This window comes from Erythrolamprus reginae, chromosome 2, assembly GCF_031021105.1.
Source record: "Erythrolamprus reginae isolate rEryReg1 chromosome 2, rEryReg1.hap1, whole genome shotgun sequence".
NCBI classification, from domain to species: Eukaryota; Metazoa; Chordata; class Lepidosauria; order Squamata; family Dipsadidae; genus Erythrolamprus; species Erythrolamprus reginae.
In genome coordinates, this window is record NC_091951.1 from 19178209 (window position 1) to 19195992 (window position 17784).

At 44.2% G+C, this 17784-nt stretch overlaps 2 protein-coding genes across 5 annotated transcripts; both read right to left on the reverse strand.

Annotated features, from left to right (window-relative positions):
• Positions 1-206: 206 nt before the first annotated feature.
• LOC139159845 (zinc finger protein 665-like) lies at positions 207-7424 on the reverse strand. Of its 3 annotated transcripts, none has more exons than XM_070737267.1 (4): positions 7323-7424; positions 6176-6283; positions 5675-5732; positions 207-1928 (listed from the first exon to the last, which is right to left on the reverse strand). In XM_070737267.1, the coding sequence occupies exon 4, from the start codon at positions 1836-1838 to the stop codon at positions 597-599; it is 1242 nt and encodes a 413-aa protein (XP_070593368.1). In that variant the 5' UTR covers positions 1839-1928; positions 5675-5732; positions 6176-6283; positions 7323-7424; the 3' UTR covers positions 207-596. The 3 variants fall into 3 exon arrangements, with proteins under 3 accessions (XP_070593368.1, XP_070593369.1, XP_070593370.1); XM_070737268.1 differs by having other exon boundaries at positions 5591-5732; XM_070737269.1 differs by lacking the exon at positions 5675-5732 and having other exon boundaries at positions 7323-7408.
• A 3245-nt stretch (positions 7425-10669) lies between these two features.
• LOC139159853 (zinc finger protein 543-like) lies at positions 10670-17426 on the reverse strand. Of its 2 annotated transcripts, XR_011557855.1 has the most exons (4): positions 17092-17426; positions 15518-15552; positions 11665-13367; positions 10670-10708 (listed from the first exon to the last, which is right to left on the reverse strand). XR_011557855.1 is itself a non-coding variant. In XM_070737278.1 (3 exons), the coding sequence occupies exon 3, from the start codon at positions 13275-13277 to the stop codon at positions 12072-12074; it is 1206 nt and encodes a 401-aa protein (XP_070593379.1). In that variant the 5' UTR covers positions 13278-13367; positions 15518-15552; positions 17092-17248; the 3' UTR covers positions 10670-12071. The 2 variants fall into 2 exon arrangements, 1 of the variants encoding a protein (XP_070593379.1); XM_070737278.1 differs by having other exon boundaries at positions 10670-13367; positions 17092-17248.
• Positions 17427-17784: the final 358 nt, after the last annotated feature.

Sequence of the window (17784 nt, forward strand, 5' to 3'; positions counted from 1 at the left end):
AATTGCAACTATAAAAATGAATATTTTACTGAGCTACTTTTTTCTATTCCGTATGGGACCCATAAAAATAGGGGAAAATTACTTTGATAAGCTAAACATAACAATTTTGAAATACATCTGGCTGTTATTATTTATTAGATTTGTATGCCGCATGGGAAAAAAGGAAGAATGAGACTAAAAATATTGAAAGAATAAAAAAATAATAATTTCTTTCATAAAAACATTTATTGCATTTATGGAATTTCTCTCCTGTATGGGTTTGGCTGTAACATCTTCATTGTGTATTCTCCCATGTTATTTGAGGTTCCTTAAGTAGGAAAAGTGTTTTACTCACACCAAATAATTGTAGGATTCCCTTCGATCACTGTGTGAAGTTCCTGGTAAACATTAAGATGTGTGGAATTAAAATGCTCCCAACATTGTTGACAGTTGAAAAGATTTATCTCTGCAATGGACTTTTTCGTGCTTTTTTGGTATTGATTTAGTATGAATTTTTTTTTCATACTGTGTGTACTTGTAAGGCCAAACTCCTGTGACTTTGGGTGTGCCTGTGAAGTGCTGAAGGTTGGGCAAAACATTTTCCACATTCTACCCATTTATGGTTTTTCTCTAGTGTGGATTCGCTGATGCTTCAAAAGATCATGTTTCATTGAAAAACATTTATCGCAGTCTGAGCATTTGTGAGGTTTTTCTCCTGTATGGATAAGGCTGTGATTTCTAAGGGCAGATGATTGAGTAAATGCTCTCCCACAGTCTAAACATTTGTAGTTTTTTTCCCCTGTGTGGATTTTTTTATGCATCTCAAGGGCTGATTTCCTATTAAAACACCTTCCACAGTCGATGCATTGATATGGCTTCTCCCCTGTGTGGGTTATGTGATGTCTCCGAAGGTCCTGCTCATCTCTAAAGCATTTCCCACAGTCTAGGCAGCTGTAGGGCTTCTCTCCTGTGTGGACCCTCTGATGCCTTCCAAGGGATCTTTTTTTGGAAAAGCCTTTCCCACACTCCCCACATTTGAATGGCTTCTCTCCCGTGTGGATTCTCTCGTGATTTTTAACATCTGCTTGTGTAATAAAACATTTCCCACACACCTCACATTCATAGGGTTTTTCTCCTTTGTGCCACATGCGGTGTCTCCGAAGCTCAGAAGAACTTACAAATCTTCTCTCACATTCTGTGCATTCATAGGGTCTCTCTCCAGTGTGAATTCTCTGATGTCGCACCAGAGTTGTTTTCTGGGTAAAACATTTCCCACATTCAAGGCACTTTTCATTTTTCTCCCCTGTGTGTGTTTTCCAATGACGCTGAAGAGATGAACTCTGGGCAAAACATTTTCCACACTCAAAGCATTTGTAAGATTTGATTCCTGCATGAGACTTCTCATGGGTCGCAAGATTTGCCCTCTGAGAAAAGCTCTTCCCACATTCCCAACACTTGTAAGGTTTCTCCCCTGTGTGAATTCTCTCGTGGTTTCTGAGAGTGCTTTCATGACGGAAAAACTTCCCACATTCCAGACATTGATAGGGTTTCTCTCCTGTGTGGATTCTCTGATGTAAAAGAAGGCTTAACTTTTGACTAGAGCAATGGCCACATTCCTCACACTTATAGGCTTTTAATGTTGGGTGCTTCCTGAGATCTTTGGGGGTTTTCCCAGAGAAGGATTTCTCAGCCTCCAAAGCTTTGCTGGATCTATTTCCCACATGGTCCTTCCTGTGGGTCAAAAGGAGGGACCTGCGAGCAAAGGATTTCCCACACTCTGAGCATTCATGGGTTCTTCCGTGGATTTTCGGAGGGCTGTTTGTATCTGACGGGGGATCCAAGAGTTTCCCTGGCTCCATGCTTTATGGCGGTGGCTGCCTTATGTTGATTTTGTAATATCTGTTGATAGTTGGCTTGCTGGTAAATCTCTGGTTACAATATTTTATCCTCTATTAAAAGGAGAAAGACGTGAAGCATTATATTTCATTTTTAGACACAGAATCATGAAATCTTAGCCTTGGCAGGGACCTTGAGGGTCTTCCAGTCTGACCCTCTTCCCAGGGTAGGGTGGTCAGTATAACTGAGGCCAAGTGAGGAAGTCCCTAAATTTGTAAGGGAGATGTCCTCAATGTATGACCATGGTAGGGCCTGGAATCTCGTTCCTTAAGTGAAGCAGTGTGTCAGTTCTGAAATGGATCAAGCCTGCTGCAGCCATCTTCCGTTTCTCTAGTTCAGTGTTTCCCAACCTTTTTTGAGCCGCGGCACATTATTCACTTACAAAATACTGGGGAACACTGAGGGGGGGAGGGAGCGGGGGGGCGGGCTAAAAAAATTTGGACAAAAAATCCCTCTCTTCCTCCCTTTCGCCCTATTTCTCCCCCCGTCTTCCTTTCCCCCTCTCTCTCCATCCCTCTTTCTTTCTTTCTTTCTTGCTCTTTCTCTCGCCCTCCTTCCCTCCCTCTTTCTCTCTTTTGCTTTCTCTCTCTCTCTCTTTCTCTGTCTCTCTTGCTATCTCTTTTATTCTCCCTTTCTCTCTCCCTTGCTTTCTCTCTCTCTTTTTCTCTTGCTATCTTTCTCTCTCTCTTGCTTTCTCTCTCTCTCTCTCTCTTCCTCTCTCTCTTTCCCTATTTCTTGCTTTCTTTCTCTCTCTTTCTTTCTCTCTCACACACACTCTTTCTCTCTTTCTGTCTCCCTTGCTTTCTCTCTCTTTCTTTCTCTCTTGCTTTCCTTCTCTTTCTCTCTTGCTTTCTTTCTCTCTTTCTCTCTCTCTCTCTCTCTCTTCCTCTCTCTCTCTTTCTTGCTTTCTTTCTCTCTCCTTTGCTTTCTCTCTCTCTCTCCCTTGCTTTCCTTCTCTCTTTCTCTCTTTCTTTCTTTCTCTCTCTCTCTTTTTCTCTCTCTCTTTCTTTCTCTCACACACACACTCTTTCTCTCTCCCCCCCCTTGCTTTCCTTCTCTCTCTTTCTCTCTTGCTTTCTCTCTAACTCTCCTTTCTCTCTCTCTCTCTCTCTTTGTCTCTCGTGCACCACGCCGGTAACAGAGAGAGAAAGAAAGAGAGAGCGGAGAGAGAGTGGAGGGCGGCTTGCCGGTCCGCGGCCCCCTGGATCAGCGGCCCCGCATGGCCCCAGCGCAAAATCCGCCGTTGCCTTCGCCTCCGCCTAAGAGGCAGCAGCCACATTCAACCCTTTGCCCTCCCAGGTGTCCATGGCGCTCAGCGCCCGGCCAAGCGCCGCCTCCTGGTACCCCGCCCGACTTCTACCTGCAGGAATGAGTGGTGGGGCGCCACGAAGGGCGGCACTTGGAAGCCACCACGGCACCGTTGTTGTCATCACGGCGCAAAGCTACATAGTCCCGGATCGCTCGCTTCTCCGGCCAGCAAGCCAGCTGCCTGGGAAACCAGCGCGCTTTTAAAATGCGCACTTTTCAAACGCGGCGCTTTCCTGGGCAGCCGACTTTGCTGGCCGGAGAAGGGAGCGATTCAGGACTGCGTGGCTTTGCGCCACTTCAAAAATTTCTGCGGGGGGGTGTTTCCTAATGGCTGTGTGGGCACACCCACGCAGCTTAGAAGCAACAGTGGCCGGTGCCCTCCCACCGGGCCCCAAAAGCTCACTTCCCGTCACCGCCAGGAAAGCTCCAGCCAGGCCGGGCTCGTGGCACACCTGACCATGTCCCGCGGCACACCTGACCATGTCCCGCGGCACACCTGACCATGTCCCGCGGCACACCTGACCATGTCCCGCGGCACACCTGACCATGTCCCGCGGCACACCTGACCATGTCCCGCGGCACACCTGACCATGTCCCGCGGCACACCTGACCATGTCCCGCGGCACACCTGACCATGTCCTGCGGCACACTGGTTGGGAAACACTGCTCTAGTTGACAAACAGCTCAGAGAGGGGGAAGAAGAATGGAATGCGATCCAGCCAAAACAACCTGCTATCTCATGGGAACCAAGGTCATTCTCAACAGGGGCTAGCAGCAGAATGGAACTTGTTGTCAGGAGATGCAAGAACACCTAATTGGGCAACGTGACCTGTGACCCTAGAGGAGGCGAGATCTCTAACGTTTAATTATGCTGAATGCGTGGGAAACAGTTAGAGCTGGTTTTAAGTTCATCCGTGCCAAAATGAGATACTCAATAAAGCCGTTCTTTGAGGAAACCTAAAATTTCAGAGTGCTTTGGGATCATTAGTTGGAACCAGGACATGGTGGTTAGAAGAGGGATCATGAACAAACACTAGATGAAAAAAATGAACTAATTTCAAAACAAACCCTTATCGAAAAAGGTATTAAATTGGATTGGCGGTCTTTTTTACAAATTACATCAAAATTTAAAGCAGACAAAACCAAATATGGCTTTCAAAACATTAACTAACAGTCTTGATAAGAAAATAATATCCAGACTATATAACTTCCTCCTTGCTGGCATCTACCCCCAGAGTCAATCCATATTTAATCCATCATCCCTCCTCAAATTTCTACTACTGTTCTCATTTCTGGGTCTCTCTCCTGTCTCTCCCACTTTACTGTCTCATTTGTTTCCCATTCCTTCCCTCTCTCAGTTCTCCTCTCTTTTTCCATCCCTGCCTCCTCTCCCCCGTGTCTGTTTGAATTCTTGAACCATTTCAAAAAACAGGTGAGGGCTGGGTTTTTTTCTCTGTTATTATTTAAGTGCTTTTTACCATAAGGTTTAAATCAAGAGTCACTTCTCTCTGTTTCTCTCTTTCCTGTCATTCTCTGCCTCAATCATTTTTCTCATTTCTTTATTTTCTCCCCGTTTTTCTATCATTTCTCTCTCTCTTCCTTCCACTCTTCTCTCTCTTGCTTTCTCTTTCTCTCTCTTGCTTTCTTCCTCTCTCTTCCTCCCTCCTGTCTCTTTCTTGCTCTCTCCCTCTCTCCCTTCCTCTCTTCTCTGTTTCTCTCTTTGCTTTATTTCTCTCTTTCTCTCTCTCTCCCTCCCTCTTGCACTTTCTTTTTCTCATTTCTCTCTCCCTCCTTTCTATCTCGCTATGTCTGTTGCTCTCTCTTTCTCTCTATCTCTCTTGCTCTTTCTTTCTTTTCTTTCTCGCTCTCACGCTTTTTCTCTCTTGTTCTCTCTCTTGCTATCTCTCTCTCTTTCTGTCCCTCTTTCTTTCTCTCTCTTCCTTCCTCTCTCCTGTCTCTTTCTTGCTCTCTCACACTCTCCCTTCCTCTCTTCTGTCTCTCTTTCTCTCTCTCTCTCCCTCCCTCTTGCTGTCTCTTTTTCTCACTTTCTCTCTCCCTCTCTGCTTTCTATCTCGCTATGTCTGTTGGTCTCTCTCTCTCTCTTGCTCTCTTTCTCTCTCTCTCTCTCACACACTTTTTCTCTCTTGTTCTCTCTCTCTCCCTCTCTGTCCCTTTCTTTCTCTCTTTTCCTTCGTCTCTCTTTTTTTCTATAAACCAGAGGTCTCCAATCTTGGCCACCTGTGGACTTCAACTCCCAGAATTCCTCTGCCAGCAAAGCTGAAAAACAGACATAGCATAGCTGACTGGAGAATTCTGGGAGTTGCAATCCATAAGTCTTAAAGCGGCCAAGGTTGAGAGACACCCCACCTTCCCTTATTTAAACACCCCACCCCGCCTTTCTGTTCACCGGTCAGACACATCGCCTTTGCCCGGAATAGCTGAAGAAGCGGGGCAGGCGGGTGGGAAGGAGAGTCCGAGCTACAGGCCTCACCTGCTGTAGCAGCGCTGACCACAATGAGGCACGTCGGGGTGCCGGTGGTGGCAGCAACCTGTAGGGGGAAAAGAGAAGTGGGCTTCGTGACTGAGGAGGAGGAACCACGGCACGCTTTCTGCCCAAAAAGCCCGCCTTGCGCAAGCACCCTCGAGTCCGCCACCCTCTAACGGGGAAGAGAGGAACGGGGCTGGTGGATTTCCCGAGGATGCTTGCTTGGCCGATCTGGGGTTGCCCCACCCCCTGGTCGCTTTACATTCAGGCCGCACTAACACTACACTTTGATGTTAAGGTGGGGGTCGCAAACTATTGTGCTACGGGCCGCAGTTGTCTCACGGGCTGCGAGTTTGAGACCCCTGATGTAACTGAAGATGGCATTTAATTTCATTGTACAAGCTGCATCGACAATAAAGTAAAGTAGACTAAACTAAGGCATCGCATAAGCAAAAGAGAAGGGAAAACAGTTCAGGCTAATGTAAATGACTCCATTTCCCAACTCACGATTTCCAAATTTTCTGGAACGGAGTCCTGGTCAAAGGTTGATGAATCCCAATCCAGGAACGTCTCTTTCTCCTCTGTGAAGTTCATGGCCACATCCTCACTGGTCTCCTGCAAAGAAAAATGAAAAAGATGCCAACAGTGACATTGAACATGATCTGTAAATGGAGTGGAAGAAAGTCGAAAAAATATAATTATCGATGGGGATACAAAATAATGAAGATTGAATTGTAATTCAAAAATATCTTAATACAATGGGAGAAAACAGCAGGGTGAAGTCCACAAGGGAGCAAAGCATAGTTGTGTGAGGGAAAACTCAATGGAGGAGACCAGCTGGGTCAGAGCGTGGGTGAAAAGGGCGGCTCTTTCCTGCTCTTTTTGGACCCTGCAAGGCCACAAAAAATCCAGTTAGGCTTTTCATGAATGTATTTACAATTATTCAAGTGAACCTTCTGCCATCAGCTTCTTCCAGCAGCTCCTCCCAAGTTGCCCCCCCCAAAAACCCCCTCCTTTGTGCTTTGGAAAAATATCCACCAAGGAGGAGCCCCCACATCTCTGCCCTTTTCTGGACAAAACAAAGAAAATATAAAGATTCAAAATTCTACCTATCTTCTAAAAGCAGAAGCAAAGAAAAGATTAGCATTAAAAGAAAAGATTTCACTGCTGGCCTTTTAGATGCAGCTCAAAATAAAAGGATCTCTTGGGTGTTAAGAAAAAAAATGAAACCCCGGTTAATTTAAATCCTTTCTCCCCCCCCCCAACCCTCCCCTCGCCATTGCAAGGAAGTCAGTCTCTGTCACGAATCTGCAAAAACGTTTTTAAAGCTCTGTTTACTCCACTTTTTCCAAATGACCATGAGGGATCTGGATGCTCGGAGATCTCCTGCTCTGACGGACCACAGAGAGACCTTCTGGAAGAAACTTTCCACAAACCGCCTATCCCGGATCCACCCGAAGCCCCCCGGGGATCCTTGTCCGGGCGAGGAGCCCCCTTTGCCCCTCTGGAGGGAAGGGAGGGATCCGCTCCCTGCAGGCAACGCCAGAGCTCTTGATCTCCCAGAGGAAATCCCGGCAAGCCCAACAGCGGGATCCGCAATTCCCTTCCAGCTGGCGGGGAGAAGATCTCTTGGCAGGAGGGAGAGCAGCCTCACCTGCTACGAGCGGGATCCAGGAGCTTCTCCCCAGGGATCCAGCGCAGATCCCCCAAGGAAGAAAGGGGATTCACGGAAAGAAGCGGAAGTCCAGACAGTGGGAAGGGAGTGGCGAGGGCGGGGCTTCTGCTCTCCTCTCTGGTCCCGCCCCCTCTTCTTCCTCTCCGCCCCTCCCCTTTAATCTCCCCCCTCAGCCAGGACCACGTGCTCCGAAAGCGCCTCTGTTCCTTCGGATGGGCGTCTGTGTTTAGGGTTCCGCCGCCCATGGGAAGAAGGATTTCGCCCTCTGCAGGCTGCAAGCGGGATTACTTCATCCCCTGAGACAGGAAAGGGGAATGCTTGGGGGAGGAGCCCAGATCGCGTTCTTGTTTCCATGGAGACAACCCGATACGAAAGGGAAACAAGGCAGCCAACCCAGTGCGGAATGGAAAATGATTTTTTAAAATTTATCTGCCTTTATTATTTTTGCAACAACTCAAGACAGTGAACGTATCCCTCACATCTTACTGGACTTGTTTGCCCCACAACAGCCCTCTTATGCTAAAAGAGTGACATGGCCAAGGCAGGACTGGAACCCAGGGCCTCAGGCTTCCTTTTTTATTATATACACAAAACGTCACTTAACGCACAAAGATGCATTGTTAGTTATCATAATTCCTATCTGGGTTATAGCCAGTAATGGGCAGCCACCCACGCCTTCTGCTTGCAGGAGGGGGCCACGTGAGGCTGAAGGAGATGTTATGGCTAGGTTTAAGTATACTTTTTTCCGTTTTTGTTATTACACTTGTACTGGTTATTTTCAAATTTTGCACAATTTTATCCCATACGACACTGATATATGAAATTTCTATTACTTAAAGTATTCCCTAGCCCTTTTATGTTACTGCTGAGCCTATTTAATTTTAACTGTCACTCTAATTTATTTTAATTATTAATTCTCAACTTATCTTGCAGATTCTCTAACTGTCATTATTGTGATTTGCCCAACGTCTCTCACCTTCCTTTCATGACCAAGGTGGGACTGGAACCCGAGCCTCAGGCATTGTCATGCAGAGCCTTAACCACTAGGCCATACTGGATGCTGATTGGGAATGGTTCTTTTAAAATGGAGGGGACTTCAGGTCCCACAATGCATGATGGCTGGAGAATTCTAGGAGTGGAAATCCACACAACTTGAAATGGTTAAGGTTGAGAAATAAGGATACGGACATGTAAACATGCATGTGCCCATGTAGAGACACAAACATGTTTGAGGAGTCTGTTTTTGAAAATCTTCCCCCATTGAAGGATAAATCTAACAATTCAAATGCAGAATCAAGACCAGAACTTGCTTGAGGCGAGTGTGGTTGTCAGGGCCCTTGATCACTTTTAACAAGCAGCTGAAGAAGGGGAGACTAACCATTATGAAATGAATAATTAACTCAGATCTTCACCCTTACCATTTGCAGGACCCAGGAAGTGTGATTTTTCTGGAGTAGCCCCTTCCTGGGAAAGACCCTCTCCTGGGTCAAGGATTGCTGCAGCCCCCCTTTCTGGAAAGCTTTAGGGGGCTGTTTCCCTCCCCAATATCTGGGACAGAGTCAGAGAGCATTAGAGTTTGGTTGTGTTTGTGGGTGTGTCTAGGGTACCTGATTATTCGGTTTTCTTGATTTTAGCTTTAGGGTTGTGAGTCCCTTTTAAGAGTTGTGTTTTACAAGACAGGTGCTCACTGTTTCAAATGTATTGCCTTTATAGGATGACCCCATTTTGCAAATGGGTGAAAGTTTAATCAGTGTTTAATTGCAAGTAGTCCTCAATTTCTGGCATAGATGTTTCTCAATGGGAGAAATAAGGAAACTTGTGAGGTGGGTGCTTTCTATATTTGATAATAAATAATATAAATAACTACAGGTCATAGTTCCCTCTAAGCTGAGCAGTGAGCAATCGCTCACTTAAAAATCATCATTAACTCAGAGTTTTTCAAACCTGCCCAGAAGCCGAGAGGGAAGGAGAGAGGAAGAGAGAGAAACAGATAGAAAAAAGAGAGGAAGGAAAAGAGAAAGAAAAAGAATGGGAGTAAGGAAGAGAGAAAGAAAATCAAAATCTAGTTTGAAACTTGCTCAGCTATTTAAGTGGCATTTTGATATTGATAGAGTTGCCCTATTATGAGCTCACTGTTATAGACACACAGTACAGTATTTTATTTTGAAATTCTCTGAGGCAAAACAGGGTGGGTTTTTTATTTGTTTGTTTGTTTGTTTGTTTATTTATTATTTCTGTGCCGCACTGCCGCTCAGACACTATACTTTTCCGCCCGCCCACCCAAAAAATTAGAGGGAACACTGACTACAGGTGGTCCTCGACTTTCCACCTTAAGCCTGACTCTGCACATAATGGATCCGGGTCATGCAATACCTTTTGTGGGTATTGCTCAAAACTCCGAAACGATGCACAAACTGGTTCTCCCAGATAGGTGGAGTTGTTTGGGACTCAATTAATTTCTTTTCTGGTTAAAAACAAAACTCTATACAGGACAACCTCACATTAACTGAATTTTGCGTCACACAAAAGATAACCTGGTGTCAATTTTCAATGCAAAATATTGTCACACATTTAATGTTGACTCTACTAGAAACACCGAGGAGTTGAGAAGGATTTCTTTCTTCAAGCATCCAGGAAACCTGATTGCTCCCCTGCGGAAACGTATGAAGGATGCTGGGAAAGGGAGACTGGATTGAGTGCTGCACTGTCTCCACTCTGAAGTGAACCTGGCTGAAGCCATTTTTGGCTGCCTCTTAGCTCCCACAAGCCCTGAGAGGGGAAAGGAGGAGGGGGGAGTAGAAAGGCCTGCTGGGCTGTCAAAATAAAACGTTTTCCTTTAATTTGCAGATGATTCAGTATTTGTTTTCGAAGAATCATTGGAAAAGGGCCCCAAGTTAAAAAATAGAAAAGTATAGAAAAGTTGCAGGACTGAAAATTAACAAAGACAAAAATAAAAGCTTAAAATCTTACAAAAAGGTGAATTGACAAAGAAATTAGATCTACAAATATTTAAAGTAAAATACCTGGGAATATATTTAACTGCCTGATGTTTAACAACCAAAGAAGAAAATTATACAAGATTACTACAACAATTCAAAGAGGACATGGAAAATTGGAAAAATTTGTAAATATCAATAGTAGGAAGTATTGCAACTATAAAAATGAATATTTTACTGAGCTACTTTTTTCTATTCCATATGGGACCCAGAAAAATAGGGGTGAATTACTTTGATAAGCTAAACATAATAATTTTGAAATATATCTGGCATTTGGAAAAACGAAGAATGAGACTAAAAATATTGAAAGAATCTAAAAGTAATAACTTCTTTCATAAAAACATTTATTGCATTTATGGAGTTTCTCTCCTGAATGGATTTGGCTGTGACATCTTCATTGTGTAGTCTCTGATGTTATTTGAATTTCCTTCAGTAGGCAAAGTGATTTACTCACACCAAATAATTGTAGGATTCCCTTCGAACACTGTGTGAAATTCCTGGTAAACATTAAGATGTGTGGAATTAAAATAATCCCAACATTGTTGACAGTTGAAAAGATTTATCTCTGCAATGGATTTTTTGTGCTTTTTCAGTTTTGATTTAGTATGAATTTTTTTTCATACTGTGTGTACTTGTAAGGCCAAACTCCTGTAACTTCGGGTGTCCCAGTGAAGTGCTGAAGGTTGGGCAAAAGATTTTCCACACTCCACCCATTTAAGGTTTTTCTGTAGTGTGGATTCGCTGATGCTTCAAAACATCATGTTTCTTTGAAAAACATTTATCGCAGTTTGAGCATTTGTGAGGTTTTTCTCCTGTATGGATTTGGCCCCAAGTTAAAAAATAGAATAGTATAGGAAAGTTGCAGGACTGAAAATTAACAAAGACAAAATTAAAAGCTTAAAATCTTACAAAAAGGTGAATTGACAAAGAAATTAGGTCTACAAATATTTAAAGTAAAATACCTGGGAATATATTTCACTGCCAGATGTTTAACAACCAAAGAAGAAAATTATACAAGATTTCTACAATTCAAAGCGGACTTGGAAAATTGGAAAAATTTGTAAATATCAATAGTAGGAAGAATTGCAACTATAAAAATGAATATTTTACTGAGCTACTTTTTTCTATTCCATATGGGACCCATAAAAATAGGGGCGAATTACTTTGATAAGCTAAACATAATAATTTTGAAATATATCTGGCATTTATTAGTTATTAGATTTGTATGCCGCATGGGGAAAAAGGAAGAATGAGACTAAAAATATTGAAAGAATGAAAAAAATAATAATTTCTTTCATAAAAAAATTTGTATGGAGTTTCTCTGCTGTATGGATTTGGCTGTGACATTGTGTAGTCTCTGATGTTATTTGGCTGTGACATTGTGTAGTCTCTGATGTTATTTGAGGTTCATTAAGTAGGAAAAGTGTTTTACTCACACAAAATAATTGTAGGATTCCCTTCGATCAGTGTGTGAAGTTCCTGGTAAACATTAAGATGTGTGGAATTAAAATGCTCCCAACATTGTTGACAGTTGAAAAGATTTATCTCTGCAATGGACTTTTTCGTGCTTTTTTGGTTTTGAATTACTATGAAAATTTTCTCATACTGTGTGTACTTGTCAGGCCAAACTCCTGTGACTTCGGGTGTCCCAGTGAAGTGCTGAAGGTTGGGCCAAAGATTTTCCACACTCCACCCATTTATGGTTTTTCTCTAGTGTGGATTCGCTGATGCTTCAAAAGATCATGTTTCCTTGAAAAACATTTATCGCAGTCTGAGCATTTGTGAGGTTTTTCTCCTGTATGGGTTCGGTTGTGACTTCTAAGGGCAGATGATTGAGTAAATGCTCTCCCACAGTCAAAACATTTGTAGTTTTTTTCCCCGTGTGGATTTTTTTATGCATTTCAAGGACTGATTTCCTATTAAAACACCTTCCACAGTCAATGCATTGATATGGCTTCTCCCCTGTGTGGGTTATGTGATGTCTCCAAAGGTCCTGCTCATCTCTAAAGCATTTCCCACAGTCTAGGCAGCTGTAGGGCTTCTCTCCTGTGTGGACCCTCTGATGCCTTCCAAGGTATATTTTTCGGGAAAAGCATTTCCCACACTCCCCACATTTGAATGGCTTCTCTCCTGTGTGGGTTCTCTCGTGATTTTTAACGTCTGTTTGCGTAATAAAACTTTTCCCACACTCCCCACATTCATAGGGTTTTTCTCCTTTGTGCCACATGTGGTGTCTCCGAAGCTCAGAAAAAGTTACAAATCTTCTCTCACATTCTGTGCATTCATAGGGTCTCTCTCCAGTGTGAATTCTCTGATGTTCGACCAGGGTTGATTTCTGGGTAAAACATTTCCCACATTCGAGGCACTTTTCGTTTTTCTCCCCTGTGTGTGTTTTCCAATGACCCTGAAGAGATGAACTCTGGGCAAAACATTTCCCACAATCAAAGCATTTGTAAGATTTGATTCCGGCATGAGACTTCTCATGGCACCAAAGAATTGAATTCCGAGAAAAGCTCTTCCCACATTCCCAACACTTGTAAGGTTTCTCCCCTGTGTGAATTCTCTCGTGGTTTCTGAGAGTGCTTTCATGACGGAAAAACTTCCCACATTCCAGACATTGATAGGGTTTCTCTCCAGTGTGGATTCTCTGATGTAAAAGAAGGCTTGACTTGTGACTAGAGCAATGGCCACATTCCTCACACTTATAGGCTTTTAGTGTTGGGGGCTTCCCGAGAGCTTTGGGGGTTTTCCCAGACAAGGATTTCTCAGCCTCCAAAGCTTTCCTGGATTTATTTCCCACATGGTCCTTCCTGTGGGTCAAAAGGAGGGACCTGCTAACAAAGTTTTTCCCACACTCTGAGCATTCATGGGTTCTTCCGTGGATTTTCGGAGGGCTGTTTGTATCTGACGGGGGATCCAAGAGTTTCCCAGGCTCCATGCTTTATGGTGGTGGCTGCCTTATGTTGATTTTCTAATATCTGTTGATAGTTGGCTTGCAGGTAAATCTCTGGTTACATTATTTTATTCCCTATTAAAAGGAGAAAGACGTGAAGCATTATATTTCATTTTTAGACACAGAATCATGAAATCTTAGCCTTGGCAGGGACCTTGAGGGTCTTCCAGTCTGACCCTCTTCCCAGGATAGGGTGCTCAGTATATCTGAGGCCAAGTGAGTAACTCCCTACATTTCTAAGAGAGATGTCCTCAATGTATGACCATGCTAGGGCCTGGAATCTCGTTCCTTAAGTGAAGCAGTGTGTCAATTCTGAAATGGATCGCGCCTGCCGCAGCCATCTTCCATTTCTCTACTTGCCACACAGCTCAGGGAGGGGGGAAAGGAATGGAATGTGATCTAGCCAAAACAACCTGCTATCTCATGGGAACCAAGGTCATTCTCAACAGGGGCCAGCAGGAGAATGGAACTTGTTGCCAGGAGATGCAAGAACACCTAATTGGGCAACGTGACCTGTGACCCTAGGGGAGGGGGGACCTCTAACGTTTAATTATGCTGAATGCGTGGGAAACAGTTAGAGCTGGTTTTAAGTTCATCCGTGCCAAAATGAGGTACTCAATAAAACCGTTCTTTGAGGAAACCTAAAATTTCAGAGTGCTTTGGGATCATTAGTTGGAACCAGGACATGGTGGTTAGAAGAGGGATCATGAACAAATACTAGATGAAAAAAATGAACTACCGTGTTTCCCCGATAGTAAGGCAGTGTCTTACTTTTTTTTAACCCCCAAAAGCCCCCCTATGTCTTACTATGGGGGTATGTCTTACATTGGAAAAAAAATTGAAAGGGTCCTTTTAGCGGCGCAGCAGCGAGGAGGCGAAGATTGGGATTTCCCCTTTGCGTGGGCGGCGGGGAAGACCCAGGGAAGGGATAGCGGCGGTGGTTTGGATTAAGCGATCGTAATCCCCCAAAAGGATGAACTCCAGCATCGGAAGGCCGATGAACCGATGGCTACGAAATTAAGGCTTTTCTTTGAGAGAGAGAGAGAGAGTGGGGGATAGTCGTCGTCGGAGCGCTAAAGACCAGGGCAGAGAAAGCGCGAGCTGCATGCGGGAGAAGCGGAGGAGGAATCAGGCAAGCCGAATGGGAATCCCTCCCCTGCCCTCCCTCGCTCCATTCCCCGCCAGCAATTCCTCCGCAAACCCACCTCTACATCCTCGCTCTGCAAGTGCCGAGACAGGCGGACCACATTGCAAAGGGCTGCCTCTCCTGCCGCCGCTGCTATTGCTAATGCCCGGGGCTGTAAGCAAAACCCGGAACGGACTCACACAGAACAGGCTCCCATTCGGCTTGCCTGATTCCTCCTCCGCTTCTCCCGCATGCAGCTCGCGCTTTCTCTGCCCTGGTCTTTAGCGCTCCGACGACGACTATCCCCCACTCTCTCTCTCTCTCAAAGAAAAGCCTTAATTTCATAGCCATCGGTTCATTGGCCTTCCGAGGCTGGAGTTCGTCCTTTTGGGGGATTACGATCGCTTAATCCAAACCACCGCCGCTATCCCCCCCTCGCGCGATTCCTTGCACCTTCTTCCCAATGTTATATCTGCGGTTCAGCCTCCTTCCCCGTCGAGAAAGCGTGTGTAGCGGGGAAGACCCAGGGCTCCCCCCCCCCGCAATACCCCCGTGTTTCCCCGAAAGTAAGACATATGTCTTACTTTCGGGGTATGGCTTATATTAGCCAACCCCCCTGAAACCCCCCATATGTCTTACAATCGGGGGGGTCTTACTATCGGGGAAACACGGTAATTTCAAAACAAACCCTTATCGTAAAAGGTATTAAATTGGATTGATGGTCTTTTTTACAAATCACATCAAAATTTAAAGCAGAGAAAACCAAATATAGCTTTCAAAACATTAACAGTCTGGATAAGATTCTTCTAGGCCCAGATAAGAAAATAATATCCAGAGTATATAACTTCCTCGTTGCTGACGAAATGGCCGAGGAGGAGGTAAAAGAAACAATGATAGCTTGGGCTCAGAATTTTGGTTACGCCATAAATTTAGCAGAATGGACGAGAATTTGGAATACAAACTACAAGCTAACAATAGCTATACCGTGTAAGGAAAACATGTATAAAATGTTGTACCGCTGGCATCTCCCCCCTGCATAATGTACCCAGCCATATCTCCAATCTGTTGGAAATGCAAGAGAGAAATAGGGACATATTACCATCTATGGTGGACCTGCCCTGCTGTGAAGGATTTCTGGAAAAAAGTAAAAAAAGGTTGGATTAAGTCATTTCACAAACAATTGAATTAAAACCAGAATTACTCTTATTAGGCATTGCTAGAGAAATAACTGCTAAATATATATACTGTATATATATCTGATTCTTCACATCACAACTGCCGCCAGGTTGTTATACGCGCAAGTTTGGAAAAAACAAACAATTCCTTCAATTATATCTTTAACAATTAAAATTATGGAGTATGCAGAAATGACCAAAATGACTCTTGAACTGCAGGAAAAGGATGAATGATTTTTATAGTGCCTGGGAAAGCAGGTACAAACGGTTGGATCAGAAAAAATATTTACAAAGTATAAAAGATGACAAATAAACAGCACCCCAGTGCGCAAGATACACGAAACAAATCAACCATGCCACTAATGACAGAAATAAATCTTACCTCAAATATGATCTATAAATTATCAAATACCATACTATAGCTATATCACACAACAACATACATCTCCTACTGTATTTATATTTAACGTATATATCATTCTAAACAAATGTATCTTACTGCATAATAACTGTATTATGTAATTGTATAAATACACTTAGGAACAGTTCGCTTAAATACGTGAGTCAATGCAAGCAGTTGACCATCCATCTTCTTCTATCTCAACAGTATTTCTTTCTCTTTTCTTCTTTTTTCCTTTTTTACCTCTACCTTTCTTTTTCTTTTTCTTTCTCTTTTCCCTTTTTCTTTTTCCCCCTTTTTCTTTTTACTATGTATTAATTTAGTTTAGGCTTATTTGTTATAACTAAAAATGGTAAACTGCTGTATAGTAAGCTAAAAAACATCAACCAATGTTAAATATGCTTGTTAATTTTGTTTACTGTATTCCCAATAATCCCCCCCCCCCGAAAACCCTCCTTTGTGCTTTGGAAAAAATCCCCCAAGGAGGAGCCCCCACATCTCAGCCCTTTTCTGGACAAAACAAGGAAAATATAAAGCTTAGAAATTCTACCCATCTTTTTTAAAGCAGAAGCAAAGTTAAACATTAGCATCAAAAGAAAAGATTTCACTGCTGGCCTTTTAGATGCAACTCAAAATAAAAGGATCTCTTGGGTGTTAAAAAAAAATGAAAATCCAGTTAATTTAAAACATTTCTTTCCCCCCAAAACCCTTCCCTCCCCATTGCAAGGTCAGTCTCTGTTACGAATCTGCAGAAACGTTCTAAAGCTCCGTTTACTCCACTTTTTCCAACTGAACGTGAGGGATCTGGATGCTCGGAGATCTCCTGCTCTGACGGACCACAGAGAGATCTTCTGGAAGAAACTTTCCCCAAACCGCCTTCCCGGATCCACCCGAAGCCCCCCCCCACCCCGGGGATCCTTGTCCGGGCGATGAGCCCCCTTTGTCCCCCTGGAGGGAAGAGAGGGATCCGCTCCCTGCAGGCAACGCCAGAGCTCTTGATCTCCCCGAGGAAAGCCCAGCAAACCCAAGAGCGGGATCCGCAGCTTCCTTCCAGCTGGCGGGGAGAAGATCTCCTGGCAGGAGGGAGAGCAGCCTCACCTGCTCCGAGCGGGATCTAGGCGCTTCTCCCGAGGGACACAGCGCAGATCCCCCAAGGAAGAAAAGGGATTTACGGAGGGAAGCGGAAATCCAGAGAGTGGGAAGGGAGAGACGGGGGCGGGACTTCTGCTTTCATCTGTGGCCCCGCCCCATTCCCGCCTCCTCTTCTTCCTCTCCGCCCCTCCCCTTTAATCTCCCCCCCTCAGCCCGGACCTCGTACTTCGAAAGCGCCTCTATTCCTTCTGATAGGCGTTGATGTGGAGGGTTCCCCTACCATGGGAAGGATGTCGCCCTCTGCAGGCTGCAAGCGGGATTTCTTTATCCCCGGAGACCCCAAGATAGGAAAGGGAAATGTTTGGGGGAGGAGCCGTGATCGCGTTCTTGTTCCTAGGAGACAACCCGATACAAGAGGGAGACAAGGCAGCCAAGCCATTGCAAAGGGGAAAATGATTTTTTAATTTTAATTTTTATTTATCCGCCTTTGTTATGTTTACAAATAACTCAAGGCAGTGAACTATCCCCCTACACAACAGCCTTTTTATGCTGAGAGAGTGACTGGCCAAACGTCTCCCACCTGCCGTCCATGGCCAAAGCAGAACTGGAACCCAGGGCCTCAAGCTTTTTCTTTTTCTATTATATACACAAAAACATTGCATAATGCACAAACATACATTGTTAGGAATCATAGTTCCT